General features: G+C 43.4%; 1 protein-coding gene across 1 annotated transcript in view; it reads left to right on the top strand.

Annotated features, from left to right (window-relative positions):
• Nucleotides 1-8,017: 8,017 nt before the first annotated feature.
• The window catches only part of CPNE8 (copine 8), a 112,608-nt gene continuing 98,330 nt past the window's right edge, over nucleotides 8,018-22,295 (top strand). The window contains exon 1 of the mRNA XM_054988129.1: nucleotides 8,018-8,580. Coding sequence (XP_054844104.1) covers nucleotides 8,447-8,580 — 134 coding nt within the window. The 5' untranslated portion in view covers nucleotides 8,018-8,446. The remainder of the gene's footprint in view (nucleotides 8,581-22,295) is intronic.

The raw sequence follows: 22,295 nt of genomic DNA, 5'->3' as shown, positions 1-22,295 counted from the left end.
ACGGGCCTGGAACGAGCCTGATCTGGGCTGAAATGGGCACATTTGGGCCATTGTGTAGGGCAGCAGTGCTCCTGCACTTTGCAGCTGCCCCAATCCGAGCCTGATCTGGGCCCAACGGGCCCAGTCCAGGCGGCTGCAGTGCACGGGAGTGTGCAGCGCCACAGGGAAGCGCGCACAGAATGTGTACTCCCCCCGCTGGCCACGTAAGCAGGGGTGGAGTTTGGGAGGCAGGGGATCCCATGCCCCTGTCAGGTGTCTGGTATCCCTAATAGAAGGCTGAGTCAACCTTGAGCTGGCTACTTGAACCCAGCTTCCTCCAGGATCAAACTCAGGTTGTGAGCAGATCTCGGGCTGCAGTACTGCAACTTACCACTGCGCCACTGGGCTCTTGTGGTACCTACTACATATCCTTAAATTTCCAAACATGCCCACAGGTTCAACAAGCTTGGTGACCCCCCAGCACTATATCATATTTAGTTCACCCATCAATGGTAGGACTAGTCATAGGCTTAAGTAAAACTGAGAGCAGGGGAACTTTCCCACTTGTAGGCAACCGTAAAACAATATCTTTCTGTACACTTTTAATTGAAAGGTAAGTCTGACTGAATTTAAAAGAAATATCAGAAAATGTTTTTTCAATGTATGCCATCTTTTTCTCCAAGTCATGTTGTGAACAGCAAAGGGAGATGGGAGATGCAAGACTGGCATATGAAGGAAAACTAACCAGAACAGTTTTCATGAGGCCATATAGAAACAAAGAGCTCTGACTCTCAGAAGCTTACGCTCTGAAAATCTTTTGGTCTCTAAGGTGCCACTGGACTCAGATCCATCAGTTTCTTGGTAAGCATGGTTCACAAATGAAAATGGATCTTCCACAGTTTTTCCCTTTTGCTGAAATTTCATTAAACCTTGTTGTTTTAATGTTTAGTATTTGGCAGCTGAGTCCTAGCTAGATATTAAAGGTTACATGAAATAGGAAACTAACAACCCAATCTTATGCAAATTTACTCAGAAGTAAGTCCCAATCTATTCAGTGGGGCTTATTTCTCCATTTGCATAGGATTGTGGCCTGGTAGCTTCAGCTTGTGAAATAAAGTAATTCTGTATTTTTGTATCTTTAGTAGGAAAAAAATGTACATAATGTACATTACTTAAGACTTCATTGAAAATCATATGAATGAATGGTCTGTGTTCAGCTGTGGCATATTGATTTCCATTCCTGCATACCTTTAATCTATTTTTACTTTAAACTGAAATGGTATCTCTTCCTCATAAATTGGATGGATTTTCATTTTTATTACTAGAATCATGCTTTCATATGCCGAAATGACTAAGAAAGCACATATTCAGAGTACCAACTGTAACAGAGAATCCTGAGTGCTATTCCAAATAAGGTGGAAGGAACCTTTATCTTCTATAGTTTTGATTATTCAAATAATTATGGAATGTATTTTGACCAATAGTTTCAAACTATGCTTGATTTTTAATATATTATTTAGACAGATAAACAAAGCCACATTTTGATCCAAAGCCCAATAAATGAAACAAACTCACAGTTGTCAATAAAAGAAAGCAGGCATAGCCATATAAAAAAAATCGTGAAATCTTATTATTAATTTCTGAAATGTATCCAAGTCATGTTTAGGATATGCAAGGTTTTGCGAGAAAACTTGTAATCTTGCATTGCCTCTCTTGAGAAGAGTTGCCACAACATCCTGAGGCACCTTGAGTTTGTGAGATATTGAATGTACTGTAGGGTTGCCACCAGACCAGGAGAAAAATGTCCCTTTAATAGAGGCTTACAGTGCAATCCTAAGCAGAGTTACTCCAGTCTAAGTCCATTTATTTCAGTGGGCTTAGACTGGAGTAACTCTGTTTAGGATTGCACTGTTAATGTGTAAAATCTGTGGCTCAAGCTTTTCATGGCATGGAGTTAAATATCACCCCATTAAGCTTTTATTAAAAGCACAGGACATTTTACTGTAGGTCTGATGAAAACCCTCTACGTACTGATTTTGTCAACGCGACATCTGGATTGGCCCATTTAATTGTTTATAACAGTTGCTTTATGTGTTGGTCAACTGGACATAGGTTGATACTCTCCTGAAGAACATGTATTCTACAAACCCTGTATGACTCTATGTTTGGTTGCCCTACCAAACGGCGCTCCCACTGTGAGCATAAATAGTAGATACAGGAGCTTTGTAACACTTGGGAGCTTTGGCTGTGAACACAGCCTAAATCCTACTTGTCAGCTTGTAGTCACTTCTAATTTCTGTGTTCAGACCTGGCCACTGAAACCAAAAGATGGATTTGGTTGACTGGAAGTACTTTTTAATCACAATTATGCAATTCGCAGATAATCAAAGGGAATTAAGCAGGTAGCTGATCTGCATTGAACATTCTTGATATCACCACCACAGTGAAATGGTTCCTCCAGGAACACACTGCTTAAGAGTGCTCCCTTTAGCCCCCCTCTCCCACCTACAGTTCATCTCTCATTCTGTTGACATGCAAACAACTGCTCGATCACTTCTTTCTCTACATTTCACTATTTGAGTCCTTTAGCGCTCCCATCAATTGAGGTCAGAACCGACAATGGTTCATTTATTCCACCACACTTGCCAAGAAGGTTTTTCAAGCCCCATTTTAAAGTGTTTTGCACTCCTCTGGGGTTCAGCTGTGCAACAATAACATCACCAGACTTAAAAGCCTCAGTCTGGATTGTACAACTTGTGGTGGTTGCCAATGCAGTTTAGAGAGCTGAAGAGAACCATCTAGTTTATATTGTACTTGTGGCAGGGAAGTCTGTTTCCCATCTAATTTAAAATGGAATATACTTTCCATTTTGCAAGATAGGCATGAACGTCCTGTGTGCAATTCCTTAAAAGTGTCTTTCACTCTCTCCTCTATCTGTATGGCATGTGATGGTTGTTCATTCAGCACACAAAGCAGAAGCAAAGGCCATTTCTGGAATGAAATGTCTGCTCTATCCAGAGCCAGTTATTAAGGTATCTTCACATAAAGCGCTCAAAAGTATCTCTGAGCCTCTCTTGATGAGTCATATGTGAGTGCTCTTAATGGGGGATTTAAGATGGAAGACAGTCATTTTAAAAGCAAATTTTAAAATGTTTGAATCTCACATGTGAGAACACCCTTATATGTGACTTGCAGAGGCAGAAAATTCCACAAAATGGAGGAGGGGGATTAATGCCACTAAGACCTCTTATGGGGAGAGGGGAATAAAATGGAGAACGTAGTTTCTTGAGTTGAAGGTGCAGGCACTAGAGAGAGGCACTGGGAGCAAACATGGTTCCTTAAGCTTGTGTATGCACAGGACATGAGTTTTAGGGATGACAAGTGGGGAACCCTCAAGAAGTTGCAGGGGGCATATCCTCCGCTATTTCCACTTCCCCTTTCCACAAATTCCCCATAACTCTTTCCTTTTCCTGCTTCCTTCTTTCCTTCCCATCCACCAGCCAACCTGTCTTTATCTACTCCTCCAGCTTTCCCTATTCCCCTCCCTCTGGCAACCTCTCCCCAGGAAAAGTCTGGCCAAGTTACACAGTGGGAAACCTGGAAGAGCTTAAGAAAAGCACCTCATTTTCCTCTGTATCTCCTCTCCCCACTTCGCGCCTGCTTCTTCAGAAGCTTAGCACCATCAATAATAGACTTTAAGGGAAACAAATCATTCCTGCGTCCCGGTAAAGGCGGTGTTGCTCGTCTGTTCGTAGCCGGCCTCAGATTGAGAGCATTCCATCGGGGTACGCCTTATGGCTATATCCTTGCCTTAAGAAACAGACCAGTCTGGCGTTACATACTCCATGGGAAGTACACCGTTCCATCGTGAGAAACATTGAAAAAAACTCAATAGATTATTGCTTGGGAATTTAAAGGAAAACATAACAGAAGCTTTTGGACTTTAAGCAGTTTTGGAGGGAGTTGACATCTTCTGGTTCATTTATGAAAGATTCAGTATGAAATTGTATAATGAGACTAATTTTGTATAAATATGTTTAAGTATCTATGAGCACTTTGCACTTTGTATATTTTGTGGAATATTTGAAATTGTGTATCAATATATGAAATTGATTTTTGGTATTCTGTGGGTGTTGTCCCTCATTCATTGACTACTTTATACAGATACAGCCATTTTCCTTTGCGATGAACAGTATCAAGCAGCCAGGCCTGGATGAGTCAGGCAATTCATGTGGTATCAAGTTGCCCAGTGGCTGTTGCTAGATCTGACACCTGGCCCTGGTAAGTTCTCTCTCAAAGCCAAAACAGTCCTGGAAAGAGCCACATCCCCTCTGCCTTTTGCTTACAGAAACCCAGGCTTAAAACCTTGTAATACTTTATGGTTGCCTAGCAACAGCCACTGAAGGCATTCTTTTTAAAGCTACAGGGGCTGTGTCACGATTCCCTTTCTTATTGTGTAGTTAGATTTTTGTATCTTAAACCCTCATGTTCTTACACCATCTGGGTATATAATACTGCCACCTAGGGTTGCCAGGTCCCTTGAGTCCCCTGGCGGGGGACTGGAAACCTAGTACTCACCCTCCACTCTCATTGGAAGTGATGTCATCACGCGGGTCAAAGGGTGGCCCAGTGTGCGCTCCCACGTTCACCAAAGAGCTGAATTCCCCCCCCATGGGCCCAATTCAGCCCGAAATGGGCCTGTTGCAGGGCACGGGAGCGCACTATGGCAGGGCGTGGGGCGCTGCCGGGGGGCACCCTGGGGGGTACGACCCCCCACTGGCCAGGTAAGTGGGGTCAGGGGGAGGTCACTGAGTGGGGTCACTCAGATTGGCAGCCCTACTGCCACCAGGAATTAAATTCCAAACTACTTAATTTAAATTTTCTCTGAATAATGTGCCCAAGCATTAGGCTCCTTTGTGGGACTATGTGGCCCTGAGGATAGGAATGGGATATATAATAATCACATATACTCTGAGGTGAACAAAAACACAAAAAACCCTTTTATTATTACATGAAGCATATCGGTTTCACACTATTACTTAACTTTGGTGATTTCAAAGATAGTTATCTGTTCTTAAAGTTTCTTTACAGAGGCCCAGTCACACGAAGTAATTTTCCACACAGGTCTTCTTTAAGAGAATTAACTCCACAGAGACTTAGATTCATTCAGGCCTTTCCACACAGCTTGCCTGATTTAGATAGACTAATCTCGCACTCAGATACACATAGACTTTCTCTCTCAGGCGCACACACAGTTTGCCTGTTTTACATTAATCTCTCAGTCAAATATACACAGAATTTCACTCTCAGGCACATACACAATTTGCCTGCTTCAGACAGAATTAATATTCTCTCTCAGACATACACAGTTCAGGCTTCCACACAGTTCACTCCTCCCCTAGAGTACTGCTACTGTCCAATTATATTTCACTCCACTGATACTTCTCAATTCCGCCCATACTCTGTCATCAACCAGTCATCTCACTTACTCATCCCTCTCTTTCACCCTCCTCCTTCTTCTGTAACACACCAAGCATTTAAAGAAACATATACTCTTAAAGTCATTACAGGCTGCTTCTATTATTTTGGGGTTATTAACACCCGCCCCATTTTATATTTCAGATTTTCTGCAAACTTGAGGTGTTTGGGGTATAGAAAAATCTGTCTTGTTTCTTCATGGCTCCAGTCTCTGGATTTAAGTATCCATAGATTTGGCCATGATGAGAATGAGATATATGGATACCTCAGCTCAGTGACTCCACTTAGCCCAATGGGGTTAGATTGGAGGAATGGTACTCATTCTGCGGCTTTCAGAGAATCACATTCACTGTTACCATCAACTAAAAAAGCCATATTTAATTTCATCCATGGCATGAAGCCTGTGCCTCAGGGAGACTCTCTGCTGACCCGTTCTTCTGCCAGCAGCTGTTTCAATGTGGGAACCACCTGTCAACCACAAGGCCCACTGGGTAAGGGTCTTGCCCACTCTCCCAAAGCTTGGGGCAACTAATTGCAGAATGGTGCTTAGAAGAGCCACATGTGGCTCCAGAGCCAGTGAGTCTCAATGGACTGGAGCAGAGTTGCATAGGATTGCACTTGATACTTAACGCACAGGAAGGAAGAAAGTTGTAAATGTTCTTGTACTGATGTTACTTAATAAACGGATAGCCATGCTGGAAAGTATTGCTAACAGCCTGGAGAAGAATGTCCTGTCCCTTTAATAAAGGTATAATGTGTGGAAACCGGTAGCATGGTAAGGAAGAAACAAACGATCCATTAAGCCTTTATTAAAGGGGCAGAATGTTTTTTTCCAGTCTTGTTGGCAACTCTAGCTGGGAATAAGCTAAATTGAACTGAGTGGTCCCTTCTCCTGAGAGATTGTAATGGGTTTGGACTGTAACTGGCTAGAAATGTAAGAAACAGCAGCTGATTGAAGCGAGACTGTCATTATGAAAAGCAGCAGGATTTTGGAGCAGCCAGAAGGATTTGACGGAGCTTCCCGTTCCCCAAGCTGAAATTAAGCCTTCAGTTGCACAAAAGCTGGCAACTTCCTCGCCATCCCTCTGGCTTCCTCCCAGCGCTTTCGGGAAATCATGCAACACTTTCCGCGCCTGGCAAGCAGTGGAGGAATTTCCTTTCCTCGCTTCTGCCGCCCGACGGAGCGCCGGCGATTCCCGCAGGCTCGCTTCTCCCCGCTGCGCGTTTGCTTCGCTTCGGCGCTCGGGAATTCTTGCGGCTCGCGAAACTTTTCGTCCCCTTTACTACCTGCCACGTAAACATTAACCTGCGTTGCTGAGCCAAGTCACGCTAATGCATATATCGATTGCGGCAATATTTGATTCATTTATGCACTCAACTTTAACTGAGAGCACGTGAAATGATTCACCCACTGGGATAGGCAACGGAGGACTTTCCAACCTATTCTTACGTGTTTTATTGCCATCAGGAAAGACTTCCCCTCTCGTGAAGACGCAGGAGTGGAATTTTTTCTCCCCCAAGGACACGTAGAGAGATTGCATCCCTTCTCGGTGGGAATCCCGATTGCTTTTTCGGGCGGGCATCGCCGGGGAAAACGACTGGCCGCTTTGGCGCCGTTCCGCTTCAGATCTTTGACGCGTTCTGCAGCAAACGCGTGAAGCGCGGGGTCTTCTGGACGCGCGTACACGTGTGTTCCTTGTATATTTGAGGAATCTGCTGTAGTAATGCTGGCCTGAAGAGACATTCACAGGTCGTCCTTCTCATGTAGGAGTGGCTGGGGAGGCCCGGCCCGGGAAACACGCCGTTCCCCGTTTGGGTGTGGCAGTCACGCACTCGGGCATCCGGCCAAGTCTTGACTGAAGCAGCGCCCGGCCCTCGCCTTGCCCAATATCCGCAGCCTGGTTCGAGTTTTGCCACGCACCTTGGTCTAGAGCTCTAGTTCCTTATCCGTCGCGTTTCTGTACCCCGCCCTTTAGAGTGCCCAGGCCTCCCGGTGGGGCCTGGAGATCTCCCGAAATTACAACTGATCTGCAGGCGACAGACAGCAGTTCCTCTGGAGAAAACGGCTGCTTTGGAAAGTGGACTCTATGCCATTATGTCCCCACTGAGGTTCCTCCCCCAAATCTCCAGGAATTTCCCAACCCAGAGTTGGCAACCCTAACCAGAACCTGAGTGCCTATGTGGTTCTTCTCCCTTCCTCACCCCGGCCCTATGACAGTAGAAAAGAGGAAGGGTCCAGCAGCACCTATAAGGCTAGCAAAATTTGCGGTAGGGAAGGACCTTGCGAGGCACTGCTTCAGATACCGCCCTGTGAGGTAGGACTAGGCTGAGTCAGGCATGGAGGGACCCGCGTCCGAGGGTCTAACCACTGCCCTTTCTCCCCTGCTGCGCCCCCAAAGCCTTCTTCCTGAAAAAGGGAGCCAATCCAAAGAATTTCAAGGAAACCGACGGGAGCGGCGAGCAGCCGAGGCGACGAAAGGGCCTCTGAGGAAGAGCGGCTCTCGCGTGACGCCCGGCGCGCTCCCTCAGCCCGGGGGGGGGGGGAGCCGTTAAAGTTCGGGGCAAAGGGGCGGCGCCTCCCCTCAAGCGCGTGTCGAAGAACTTCGACACGGCGCCCACGCGGCCTGAGGGGAGGGGGAGCGGCCTCGCGCCTCCCGGGCTGAGTGACCGTTAGGAGCGTTTGCCCCGCGCCGCTAGCGGGCCGTTGGGGGGGGGGGGCACGCGCACGAGCCCCGCTCTGGCGGTGACGTCACAATACACACTCTCACACACACCCCTCCCAGCCGGCTCGCTCCTTCGCCGTATCCCGCCCCTCCCCCGTCCCCGCCAAGCGGTTGTTGGTTGTTTTCTCGCCGCCTCAGACCCTCCCCGCCTGACCGCCCGCGCGGCTCCCTCGCCTTCGCTCTGCCCCGCGCTCGTGCGCTCTGCCGCGGGAGATTCCGGCGGCGCCGCCTCTCCCCTCCCCTTCCCCGCCCCGCCTTTTGCCCCCATGTTCGGGCCGGACAAACTGTTGGGGCAGCTGCCCAAACTGGACAGATACGGGAACATGGCGACCGTGGGGGATTTTAACCCGCTCAACGCCAGCGTCCCCGCGACCAAGGTGGAGGTGTCTGTGTCGTGCAGGTGAGAGGGGGACGGGGGCTGGGGGGAGGGCGGGCGGGCGGGAGAGAGAGAGAGGGGACGGCCAAGAAGTGGCAGCCGAGTCGGAGCGCGGCTGCTGCTGGGGGCGCTGCTCGGGGCGGAGGGATGCGTGGACGAACCCCGTGGGGCTCACCCCGTGGCGGCGGGTGTGGGGTCGGGACGGAGGCGTGGTGGGTTGGTGGGAGTCCTCCCTGCTTCGATGCCCTTACGGAATCCCTCTCTCCCACCGCTTGGCTCCAGGTACAGGAAATTCCTTTTCCTGAAAGAATGCGGAGTAGAAAATCGTTACCACCCAGCAAAAATCAACTACGGGTTTTGTGGCTCCTTAAATAGTCCACGAAAGCTTGTTCCGGGATACAATCCTGGCTCCTCTTTTAAGGCGCTGCAAGACTCCCGTTTTGCTTTTTTGCCGCAACTAACAAGGCTTCAACCCCCCCCCCCCCCCAATTATTATTCAGGGTGCCCAAAAGTGACCTGCTGGTGGCACACGAGATTGCTGCGATTGTCGGCTTGGCTTTCTTTACTGGACGTCGGTGCGGGTGTGAATCCCTTTCTTCCCTGGAACATCAGGAGATGTTCTCTTGCTTTGTCTCTCTGAAGGGCTCAGGGTGTTGAAGAGCCTTTTCGAATTGTGTTCATTTCTCTGAAGTGAACTGCAATAAAAATGGACCGTTTAACAGCACTTATGAATAGAGAGTGGTTGGAGGGGGAGGGAAAGAGGGGAAAAAAGGGAATATATAAATATTGACAGGGATAACAGTCTTGCTACCTGCCCCCCCCCCCAAGTGTTCGATTTCTCTTCCTCCATGTTGAAAAGTTGCGAAATTTTTTTCCTCTGTGTGACACAGGGATAGAAAATCACATGCTGTCTCCATGCTTTTTGGCATTCCTCTTCACTGGGTGTAGTAAGCTGTGAATCCCACTGGAATTGTTCAACCTGTGTTACTCCTCTGGTTTACCTTCTCACGCTGCCCTAGGTTTGTCTGTGAATGTGATTTCCCCCCCTCGGTATAGCATCAGACATTCCTTCTATTGACAATTGTTTCCTGTATGCACGTTGGGAAAAATAATTTTGCTCCCCTCTGCCTCATTTCTTTTTCCAGTGTTCTTATTGAACGTGGGTGAAGATTTGAATATGAAATCACTCTGTGCCTCTCCACAAAGACATTTCTACATATGAGTGAAGAGTACACAATTTCTTTTGGTTACCACCTCAGTTTTTAGATGGGACAAGAATCTCTTTCTGGCTGTAGCAGGTTAGGATGGGAAATCCTCAGCCCTTTATGAGTTAAGGGAATGGGATCTGAGTCTGAAATAGCCTTTTTGCCTCTGATGTCCCCGCTGTGTAATGCAAAGGGGTAGTCAAAATCCTTTTTCTCCTAGGGTTTTTATTTTAGGAATTTCCCCACCCACTGGGTATTGAGCAGTACTGCAACAATTTCTTCTACTGTCTTTGCCCAATATCCGCAATTTGCTTTTGTTTTAGGAATGGGTCAGTTGAGAATCTGTAAATTTTGTTAGAAAGAGGCTTTAATAGTCGATGTATTTTCTTGTCAACTTTACCAGAAGAAATAAATGTTGACTTAATTAGCTCAGTGCAAACACAAGAAGACCAGTGTGTATTACTGTTGTTTACTTACGGAGATTAAGATTTCTTAATCACATTTCATCCTGAAGAAATTGGTTTGAAATTAGCTTGTTGGAGAGCATTTCATTCAGTCTGGTATCTTTCCACTGCCACCCTTTTTTCCTGCACCACAGAAATGTTGCTAGTTGAAAGGGTTATTTTTGTGAGTAGGTGTTGATGTTTAAAGGAAGAGAAAAAGTAAATAAGGGGGGAGGTGGCGGGATGTCTAGTGAATATTAGAAACTGACGTTAGCATTATCTGTTGCTTAATGTTGCCAACTTCTTTGTTATATGAAGCTGTATAGAATCTCAGAGTGTTGACCGAAATAATCGTAGCTTTGTTGCATAGCTCACACTTGGAGAGAAGAGAAATCCAATGAATATGCATATTCTTTATGCTCAGAAACATGGGGAACCCTCTCCGTTTAACTTACTGCCTCATTATTCTTTTGCCTTGATTCTTGATTCTGGGATGATTGGTTGGGAAACAGTTATAAAATCTTTAGTAAATGATCAGAGGCTTTTGCTAGCAAGAAAATCAGAGGGAAACTGTACTCCTTTTTCTGGAGCATTTTCTCTGTCTCATAGCATTCATTATTTATGCCATAGTTTGTGAAACATCTGCCTATCCACTGTAGATGCTTGCAGTATCAATGGATAGGTATCTTCTTCATGTCACCATACAAACTTAGGAACCTATGCTGTTGTTGGCAAAACAGTACTATCCAGGCTGTACTATATTTTTGGAGCCAGGCTTGTTAGGGAAGTCAAGTCTGTCTCCTGATGAAAGATAACAAGCTGTCTCTTGTACAACATAGTTCCTTTTGTTGTTGTTTACTGTGCTGTAGTGTGTAACGCTGTGGAGAATCTTGTGCCTTTCTCAAAGACGGCTACTTCTGAAGAAGGGCTACTGACTGGGCAGTGCAGACTGATACTGTTGTGGGTCCGGAAGAACTGATGGTACAAGATCAGAAATATAGGCACTTGGCTAGGAATTTTCGCTTTTATTCAGCTCTTTGCAAAACTAGTACTTATATTTTTAGCTGGTACTGTATGTTTTAATTTGTTATCGGCCTGGATGGCCCTTATGAGGGCATAAAGATGGAATATAAATTTTGTTAAATAAATAAGACATAAATACATACAACTGATGCAATTTCTTTTTTAAAAAGATGAAAGTCTGACTTACGACTATTGTAAATTAAGTTGTTCTTGCTGCGAATTTTAGGATGAGGCATACCAACTACTAAGCTTGTGTAGAGTGTTGTGAACAGTGGTTCAGCACAGGTGCCCCAAAATGTTTTTGGGTGTAACAAATAGCAGTGAATGGAAGCAACTTATTTTGGAGTTTGATAAGTGTTCATGAAGGCATTTTCTACCAAGATAGAATCACCCTTTTAAAAATCTTGTGATTCTTCCTGTTTTCTGCTTGTTGTGCCTGAAATAAAATGTGTTGAACATTTTGAAATCTGTCTTAGTTGATTGAGTTGCAATATGGACATAACAGTAAATGTAACTTAAGTTGCTTCCTCACTAGCTCTTTCTATAGCTGATACTGTTTGGATTCTTTATAATAACCAGATTACATCATTGTCAAGTGGTTGCATTTCAGTATTTGCTTTGGAACTACAATGCTATCATGTACTGTGTGCACTTCTTGTTCTTAGCCTGTCCTCTGAGGCAGCTCTGGGAGGACTGATCTGAGAGGTTGGTGGTGCCTGGTTGCACTGCCAACAAATTTCCGTTTCCCATTCGTTTAACAGTATTTGTACCTTCCACTCTAGTCTTGATTGTGGAGTGGTGGTGTGTATGTGTGAAACGGGGGTGGGGGAGGTGAAGGGTTTGTGTGGCTGTCTCATGAATTGACCTCTCCTTTGGGTCACTGAGGGCCACCCACGCTTTTGACTTTTTCCTGGCCTGTGCTCTGAGCATTTGTGTGGTGGTGAGCTCTGCTTTTTCCTTCCATCCTCAGCATTTGCCCTTCCAAGAAGATGGGACTGGGTTGATGCTAACGAGCACTAGCAGCACATTTTCAGCACATTATGCACATTGCTGCTCAGTTCCTGGGGTCACCACAACTTCTTCTTTTTTTTGCTTATGTTGGGGAAGTGTATCCTCTCAATATTTTTCTGTTTAAGCTGCTTAGTGTTTTTACACCACGACACCAGAAATTTTTCTTAATGGTAGAAACAATGTAATGGTATAATAGCATCAATTTGATTTTTTTAAAATACTGATCACCTGAAGCACTGCAGATAGAGACAACTGGCAAAATACTTTCCAGTGTAATCCCAGCATAAAAACCCAAATGATAGGCTCCCTACTTGTGACTGGAAGCAGAATGTGAGCCAAACTGGTATGGTTGCAAGCTAGTGTTACCAGGTCCGTATACCCTCCTGGCAGGAGTGGGGGGGGGACCTGGCACTTACCTCATGCCTTCTGTAGTTTTTTTGGTTTGTTTTTTTTTGCATACGCTGGCTTCTGGTGCTTGTGTGATGTCGTGACTTCTAGAAGTGACAGTGTCACGCCAGCTGTGTGAGTGCTTCTGTGCTCCACGTGGGACTGATTCTTTGAGAATCAGTCCATTTGGGGCCAATTTTGGTCCCAAAAGAAGTGCAGGAATACTCCCGTGGCTGGCACAACTACTTCACTTCCAGAAGTGACTTTGTGTCCGCTGGGGGTGCCGCCACATGTGTTCCCAGGGTGCCTGCCAGTGGTGGGCAATTTCCAGGCAGCATCCACTGGTTGCCAGTGACTGGCGGGCAAGCAGGAAAACCTCCAGGAGATTGCGCCCCAGTGGCCGGCACGTGGGGTCCCTATTGCAAGCATTTCTAGCAGCCACCATCAGCCATTTGCACAGGGTACCAGTTATGACCCCTTTCTCTTGGGTAGATTTTGCCTTTACTCTTTCTCTTACACCCTCTGGGTAGATTGCTGCCACCAGAAATATTATATTCCAAGATATTTTATTTAAATTTCCCTTTTGGTAACGTGCCCAAGGGTCAGGCTTTTTCGTGGTACTATGTGGCCCTGATAGGAGCCCTGTAGCACAGAGTGGTAAGCTGCAGTACTGCAGTCCAAGCTCTGCTCACGACCTGAGTTCGATCCCAGCAGAAGCCAGGTTCAGGTAGCCAGCTCAAGGTTGACTCAGTCTTCCATCCTTCTGAGGTCAGTAAAATGAATACCCAGTTTCCTGGGGGTAAAGTGTAGATGACTGGGGAAGGCAATGGCAAATCACCCTGTAAAAAGTCTGCCAAGAAAATGTTCTGATGCGATGTCCCCCCATGGGTCAGTAATGACTCGGTGCTTGCACAGGGGACTACCTTTACCTATGTGGCCCTGGGGAAAGGAATAGGATATAGGAATAACTCTGGGATTTAAAAAACCAAACTTTTATTTTTATAAGAAGTGTATAAGTTTCATATTATTTCTAAAACTTGATGGTTTCAAAAGAGTAGTTCTCAGTTCTTAAAGTTACTTAAACCCAGTCACACAGATCTTCTCTCAGGCTTCACACACAGCTTGCCTGCTTTTGATACTAATTTCTCAATTACAAGTAAGACCTTTTCTCAGACACACACGCAGAGTTTGCCTGCTTTTCCCTGACTGAATGTTCTTTCACAAACACACAGTTCAGGTTTCCACATAGGTCATATTTCTCTCAGAACTGCTTAAAAATACTAAGGCTGCACCCAGCTTGCCTCTCTTGCCCTGACTGAATCTCCCCCCCCCCCACACTCAGTCTAAAACTGCCTTTACTCCGCCCACCCTCTGTCATCAACCAATCATCTCACTCACTCATCCCTCTCTTCATTTATACCACACCAAGCATTTAAAGACACATACACACCTTTACTTAAAATCGTTATAGTACCCATTGGTATGATCTCGGTAGTGGTCTGGACATTCTTGACACATTGCACCCTTTCCTTTCTTATCGCTTATAAATAGCTAGAGTTTAACAGAATTGTGGTAATAACTTTTTATTGTCATTAATGCACAGTAGCAAAATTACTTTTAAAAAGTAAAAGTTCAGCTGCAGTTTTAAACACCTTTTTAAGAGTTCAGTTGAACAATAGGACTTACTTCTGAGTAAACATACTTAGAATCTTATTGTAATATTATATTTAGTAATGCATTACTCATTTTTGCTTTTGTTTTGGGGATGGGGAATTGTCAGATTATGTGGAATATGCTGCATTAAGTGTGCTGTGGCACTGCTAGAAGTTTGTAGGAGCATTCTAACGGCCCCTCAAATGAGGGTGAGAATAGATGGAGTCTATGTTTATTTATTTACTTCATGTATACCCCTCCTTTCCAGTGGGGATCCGAAGTGGTTTACACCATTCTACTCTCTTCCATTTTATTCTCAGAATAGCCCTGAGAAGTGGGTTAGACTAAGAGTGTGTGACTGGCCCACGGTCACCAGCAAGTTTCCATTGCAGAGTGGGGATTTGAACCTGAGTCTCCCAGATCCTAATTTGATACTCTTACCTTTAGTCATCTCTTAACACTGCATAAACAACTTCTCACAAGTGTGTGTGTGTGTGTGTGTGTGCGCGCGCGTGTATGTGTGTGTGTGAGAGAGAGAGAGAGAGAGAGAGAAGTGCCATCAAGTCAGAGGTGACTTATGGTGACCCCTGCTGGGCTTATCAAGGCAAGAGATTAACAGAAGTTATTTACTATTGCCTGCCTTTGCATAGCTACCCTGGTCTTCCTTAGTTGTCTCCTATCCAGGTACTAACCAGCAGCCACCCTACTTAGCTTCCAAGATCTGACAAGGTTAGGTCTAGCCTGGGCATCTAGGTCAAGACACTCACAAATAAGACAACTAAAGAATGTAGTTTTCAACATTAAAATTCAGGTATATGAGTGGAAAGGAACTCCTAATCTGAGTTGATGAATGCTTCTATGGTGCAAGTAGTGGTAGTTATTCTTTGTTTTTCTTAATAACGAACATATGAATATGAAACTTTATTATTATTTGTAACTATGGTAGTACTTGTATGTATTCAGTTCTTAAAACTTTTTAAAAATAATACTGTAGGAACTTTGTAATTTATTCCCTTTTTAACAGGATCGTAAGGATATTTCATCGCTTTCTGCACAGCTGAATTTTAGTCTGCATAAAAACTTAAGATTATTTGAGAAGTCAAAAAATGAGACTTTTTTTTGCAATGGGGCATTCTTATAATGGCAAAAATAAAATAGTTAAATTACTTCCATAGCAGCTAGATCTTGCAAAGTCAAGCCATTTTATGTTGGCCGAGTCTTCCTCTTTTCCTGCTGCCTTCAACCTTCCTTCTTTTCCAGTGTCTTGCCTTCTCTTTATGTGACTTAAGTACAATAGCTTCAGTTTCATAATTTTAGCTTCAAGTGAGAATCCAGGCTTGGTTTGGTCTAGAACACAGTTAGTTTGTCTTTCTGGTGGTCCATGATATCTTCTCCAACACCATATTTCAAATGAATCAGTTTTCTTCCTGACAGCTTTCTTCATTGTCCAACTTTCACATCTATATATAATAATGGGAAATGCCATAGTATGAATATTTTGATTTTAGTCTCCATCAACACTTCCAGTCAAGGATCTTTTCTAGTTTCTTCTGGTTGACTTTCCAAGTCTCAATCTTATTCTTATTTCTTGGTTACAGTCTCCCATTTGTTTGATGATTGAGCTAAGAAATAAACTCTTTAACAATTTCAATTTCTTCATTGTCATTACTTTTGTGTTCTTGATGTTCAGCTGTAAACCTGCTTTGGTAGTTTCTCCTTTTTGCCAGTAATGTGGACTCATCTGCATATTTCAAATTGCTAATGGTCCTTCCACCAATTTTCACTCTACCTTCTGTTAAATTTAATCCAGCTTCCCTTATGTTTTGCATATAAATTTAACATATAGGGAGATAAAATACATCACTGTCTGATACCTTTGCCAGTTGGAAACCATTTTGTTTCTTCATATTCTGTCCTAACAGTAGCCTCTTGTCCAGAGTAGAGATTGTGCATCAAAACTGTAGATGTTGTGGCACACCCATTTTAAAAAAAAATTATCCATAGCTTTTCATGATCCTCACAGTTGAAAGCTTTATTGTAATCTATAAAATATAAACTGGTTTTATTTTAAAATTCTCTGGCATCATATTTATAACAACAACAATAATAACATAATACCCTTGGGTTCCCATCCCCCAGGTGGTGGCTGGAGATCTCCTGGAATTACAGCTGATCCTCCAGGTGATTTTTCTCCTGGAGAAAATCACAGAGTCGGAAGGGGCCATACAGATCTAGTCCAACTCCATGCCCAATGCAAGATGAGCCTAAAGCATCCCTGACAAGTATTCATCCAGCCTCTTCTTGAAAACTGCCAGTGAAGGGAAGGGGGAGCTCACCACCTGCTTTGGAAGGTGTACTCTACGGCATTAAACCCTGCCGAGGTCCCTCCCCTCTCCAAATCCTGCCCTCCCCCCTTCAAATCTTCCGGAAATTCCTTGCTTGGAGCTGGCAACCCTGAGACAGATTAGTGCCCAACTCTGAGTGGTGAACAAAGTCACACAATACAACTGGGGGGGAGTGGCTTACCCAAGGCTACCTGCTCAGCTCATGGCAGTCATGAGAGTCAAACCAGCAGACTGCTGATTCAAAGCCCAGCCAATTAACCACTATGCTCCAATAATCATCATAAATTTGCAATATGTTCTCTAGTGCCTCTTCCTTTTCTTCACCCAGCTTTTATACACCTGTGTTTTACATTTGGCATTTCTTGTTCCGTATGTTTTAAGTTTTTAAAGCATTAATTTCCTTGTGTGGGAAATTAATGCTGTGCTGAAATCTTGGCTGTCTCTTTTTTTCAAAATTTGAATGTAGGTTTCCAGTCTGTGGGCCAATGTTAAGTTTTCCATATTTATTGGCATATTGTTGTTAAGATTTTGATGGACTTGGTTTCTGTAGCTTGAAATAGTTCTATTGATATCCCACCTACTCTTGACAATTTATCCCTCACAGTTACTTTGAGTGCAGCTTTCACTTCACTTTCTAACATGGCAGAATCTTCATCAAAAGATTCCTTTTTTAAGAAATCTATCGTCCTTTCATTTCTTCTGTAAAGTTCTTCTGTGTATTGTTTCCATTTTATCTTTACGTTGCCTGATCAGATAATGTATTTCCAGAATTTCCCTTTGATTTCCTGAATGTGGTGGAACAGATCTCTTATTATTACTTTTTTTCTTCTCTTTATTTGCAGTAGCTATTATAATAGGTTGCTTTGTCTCTATGTGCAAGTCTCTGAAAAGCTACATTTAGAGTTCTGATTATATTTGTCACCTTTTATTTTTTTCTCATCTGTCTTTAGCAGTTATAGGAGTTTCACCAGTCATCTGTTGAGGCTTTTCTTTTCTTTTGGCTACAGGAGAATAGGCTTTGTATATTCTTCCTTGATAATATTTCAGGGTTCAACCACAGTTCTTCTGGTTCACATTCAGTTGAACTTAGTATAGCAAATCTGTTCTTTAAAATACTTAATGTTATGTAGATTATATTGTGGTACTGTAATTGTTTTATTGCTTTTCTTTAGCTTTATTCTACTTTTTGATATTAGCAACTCATTGTCTGTACCACAATCAGCTCCTGTTTTGTTTTAGCAGAGAGTCTAGAGCTTCTCTATCTTCCCTTTCTGATCATGTAATCTGTTTGATTTCTCTATTGGCTGTCTGAAGATGTGTGCATGTGAAGTGCACGCACTCCTAGAAAGGTGTGATGATGTCACTTCCAGGAAGTGATGTCATCACACCAGTACCAGGTACATTCCCTTCAGGAATTGACAGCTGGTGCGTGCTTTTCCAGGTTGCCTGCTGCTGGTGGGTGATCACTGGAGCAGGGGGTTAGCACCTCCCGCCAATCACCAGCGATTGGTGTACAATACAGCAAACCTTGGGGAGATTGCCCGCCAGTGGCAGACAACTAGTAAGCCTAGTGATGTCAATATTCTAGGTCTGTTATGCACTCCACTGAAATTAGTAAAGTTGATCCCTTAAACATAAACAAGAGTTTGTTGGATTAAACATCCAGTTTAATAGTGGCTAGTCATGTTTCTAGGAAGACCATATTCAAGGCATGAAGGCAAAACTGTTTTTCCTGGCTAGAAATGTTACATTTATAGAAATTTGGAAGTTATGGATAAAAACTGTTGTTTTTCTGGGTTTTGGTAGGATATAGTCAGAATTTGGGGGGGAGGGAATAAAATATATGCAGTACTTTATTTCTTATAAATTTTATTGCTTTATGTATACTTTAACATATAAAATTGTACTATGATCATGCAATTTAAGGGAATACTTAATCAGTTTTTCATAAGCAAAATTGTAAATATGACCAGTGCTAGCTTGATGGAGAATTATAAACTAGTGCATCCTATGCTACTTAAGCACATACATCTTGGTTTTAGAAGCCAGCAAGTAGCAATCCACAAGCAAAATTACCCCTGTATACTCAGCTCACAAAGATGGTAGCGCCCTCTAGGTGCTTTGTGAGCTGAGTATACAGGGTGCAGAAATTCATATTGAATTGGAGTGTTGTTTACATAGGAGCTATCACACTGTAGTGCTGTAGATTGTTGTGTATAAAAATTTTCACGCTACATATTTTGAGTGAGTAAAACCTTTTCTTAAAACTTTATTTCAGAGGAGAAAATATTTCATGAGATATCCCCCCACCCCACAAGTGTTTATTCTTCCACACTGCCGGTGGGTGCTCTGCCATTTTTTAAAAAACAAAAACAAATGGTAGTAGTTAGTTTACTGTAGTCTTTTAATAATAGAGTTTCTAATATACTGACTGCTGACAAATGGCCACCAGTGATGAACTGAAGATGGCAGGCAGTAGGGAGAAAGCAGAAAATAAATTTCCATGCAAAAATACTTTTGCCACTTCAAATGCTTTTTGCATTTTCAGGATGCATATTATCTCCCTACTTGTTCAACTTCTATGCAGAGCATATCATAAGGAAAGCTGGATTAGATCTAGAAGAAGATAGAGTGAAACTTGGTGCAAGGAACATTAACAATTTGAGATATGCAGATGACGCCATGTTACTGGAGGAAAACAGTGAAGATTTGAAATGACTATTAATGAAGGTTAAAGGAGAAATCGCCAAAGCAGGATTACAGTGGAACATCAAAAAGACAAAAGTTATGACTACTGAGGAATTACATAGTTTAAAGTTGACAAGGAGGAAATTGAAATAGTTCAAGATTTTCTATTCCTTGTCTCAGTCATCAACCAAAAGGGAGACTGCAACCAAGAAATCAAGATTGAGATTTGAAAGATCAGCTGTGAGGGAACTAGAAAAGATCCTTAAAGATAACCATGTCTCTCTGGAGACCAAGATCAAGATAATCCAAACTATAGTATTCCCCATTACTATGTATGGGTGTGAAAGCTGGACAATGAAGAAAGCTGACAGGAAGAAAATTGATTCAGTTGAAATGTGGTTCTGGAGGAGAGTTTTGTAGGTACTATGAACAGCCAAAAAGAAATAAGTGGGTTCTAGATCAAATCATGCCTGAATTCTCCCTAGAAGCTAAAATGACAAAACTGAGCCTATCGTACTTTGGTTACACCATGAGAAGACAAGGTTTTCTGGAAAAGTCAATAATGCTAGGAAAAGTGGAAGGCAGTAGGAAAAGAGGAAGACCCAAGATGAGATGACTGGACTCATTAATGGAAGCCACATCCTCCAGTTTGCAAGATCTGAGCAGGTGTGTTAATGATAGGTCAATTTGGAGGTCTTTCCTTCATAGGGTCGCCATAGGTCGGAGGCGACTTGTTGCCACATGATATAACCGACCAGAATGGGAAATCATCCATGTGCAGAACAACCAGAATACAAGGGACAAGCAAATAAAATCAGTATGGTAACAGTCTAGTTTCTTGAACTCCAGTTGTGCGTCATCAGTGGGTAAAATGCCCTCCTGCCCAAATTCTCTTGCTATTTAGAATCCTTGCAGTAATATCTGAATGAGTAGGGCTACTCTGAAGAGTTTACTTCACACTGCTAATCAAGAGCGAGCATAGTGTAGTGGCTAGATTGTTAGATTGGATCTGGAAGACCCAGGTTTGAACCACCACTCTGCTTGTTGGGTAACTTTGGGCCAGTCTCACATTCTACCTTGCATGGTGTTGTGAAGATTAATTGGAGGAGAGGAGAACTATATTAGCCACTTTGTGTCCCCCTTGGGGAGAAAGATGGAATATAAATAAAGTGAAATAAATAAAATAATGAAACTTTTCTACAGATCCAATTCATTTGTTGGTTAGTTCAAATTAATACATGAAATTCCGCCTCTTCCCCCATTTATGTTTGGTTCAGGGAATATACACTGTGATTTATTCATTACTGGAAAAGGCTCCATCAGAGGACATTACCATACATTTGTTGCAGATATATCTGTGCCAGATGCCTTGATAAGAACCAGATGCTGGGTAGATCAGGATGCCCTTATTTTCAACATAGAATGAATTTTCATATTTGTTTCTGTCTCAGTTGAGATGGGACTCTTAATCAGGATGTCTTAAAGCTGTATCTTAAAACACTCCAGGTAAGACGAATGCTACAAAGATACTGGTGCTGTTAATAATACTGCGGTAAAGTCACTTGAAGCCCTAACATGAATAGCTTAGGTGAGCCTAGTCTCATCAGATCTCAGAAGCTAAGCAGGGTTGGCCTTGGTTAGTAATTGGATGGGAGACCTCCAACAAAGACCAGGGTAGCAGAGGCAGGCAATGTCAAACCACCACTGTTAGTCTCTTGACATGAAAACCCCACAAGGGGGCGTCATAAGTCAGCTATGACTTGAAGGCACTTTCCACCACCAAAGTCACTTGAAAGCATACTTATCTGTTGGGCAAGTCATCAAGTTCTTCCCTTTATTCAAAGGAATTCATAAACAGATATGCTTTGCATTAGTGCCTAATTGACCATCCTGGAGGTGGTTATTTCACAAGACTGAGGCAACCACCGATAATGCTTTGCTTCTTACAAATAATGATGTAACCTGGAAAGAAGAGGAATCTGCTTTAGTGACCTTTTTTTGCTGGAAGCATGGTCTGTTTTATTATAAATAGCTAAAACTTAGATTCTGAAAAATTATTTTAACATGAATGGGTTCATAACTGTCCCTTCATCTTACAGATAACTTACATGTCTACTGCCGCAAGGGCTTTTCTTAAAAAAAATTTCAAATACTTGAACGATCAAATAAATGTTTGTCACCACTAGGTCCCCTGGGTCAGGTTTCTAGTGACCAACAACATGGGCAGACAGTAGGTCCCCCTTGGATGTGAAAGCAGGGGGATGGGGGGATTGTGGTGGGTGGTGTGACCAGAACGGGCCTAGAAACCTGCAGCACACTCCTGAACACTTCCCCATCCCACCAGGAAGGATGTCATTCCTGGCGTGACAGCAGTGGGTTGCATGCGGGGCTGATTTAGTCAAAACTGGCTCCCAATCTAGCTACGTGGAGATATTCTGGGGGTGTGTGGGAGTGTACTGTGGGGTTCCTTGGCCTGTTTCTGTGCCTTTTTCCCACAGTGGCCAGGTGAGAGGTGGCGAGGGCAGAGACTGGAAGCGGGGATTACCTACTCCCACAAGAAGTTGGTAACCCTATTAGGAACTGGTTAGGACCTTGCTAGGATGTGATCGTGGGCTGTCTGCAACTGAGTTGCATCTCACATTATAGCAATTATTTTCAGCCTGGGTTCTGATAACTTAATTAGATGGAATGCAGGGGACGGAACTCTCCGGCCACTGAGCTTTGTTGCTTCATGATCTCACTTGCAATTGTGTTCTGCAAAACATGTCCAGGCTCATCTCTTGGGAATTGCTTTCCACTGAGTTTCACCAAGTTACCTAGAATTCTCCTGATCAGGAAGGCTTAGCATAAGTTTAGCCAAGAAGCAGGACTGGTGCTTGACAGCCTGTAATTAATTGTACATGGAAGAATGTCTTGAAAAAGTCGGAACTCAGCAGGTTCAAAATATGGTGGAACACTTAACTTGGTAATGCAATAGTGATCAT

This window comes from Eublepharis macularius, chromosome 9 (genome assembly GCF_028583425.1).
Source record: "Eublepharis macularius isolate TG4126 chromosome 9, MPM_Emac_v1.0, whole genome shotgun sequence".
In the NCBI taxonomy this organism is placed as follows: Eukaryota; Metazoa; Chordata; class Lepidosauria; order Squamata; family Eublepharidae; genus Eublepharis; species Eublepharis macularius.
The sequence above is the reverse complement of the archived record's forward strand: the minus strand, read 5'-3'. Positions and strand labels throughout refer to the sequence as shown.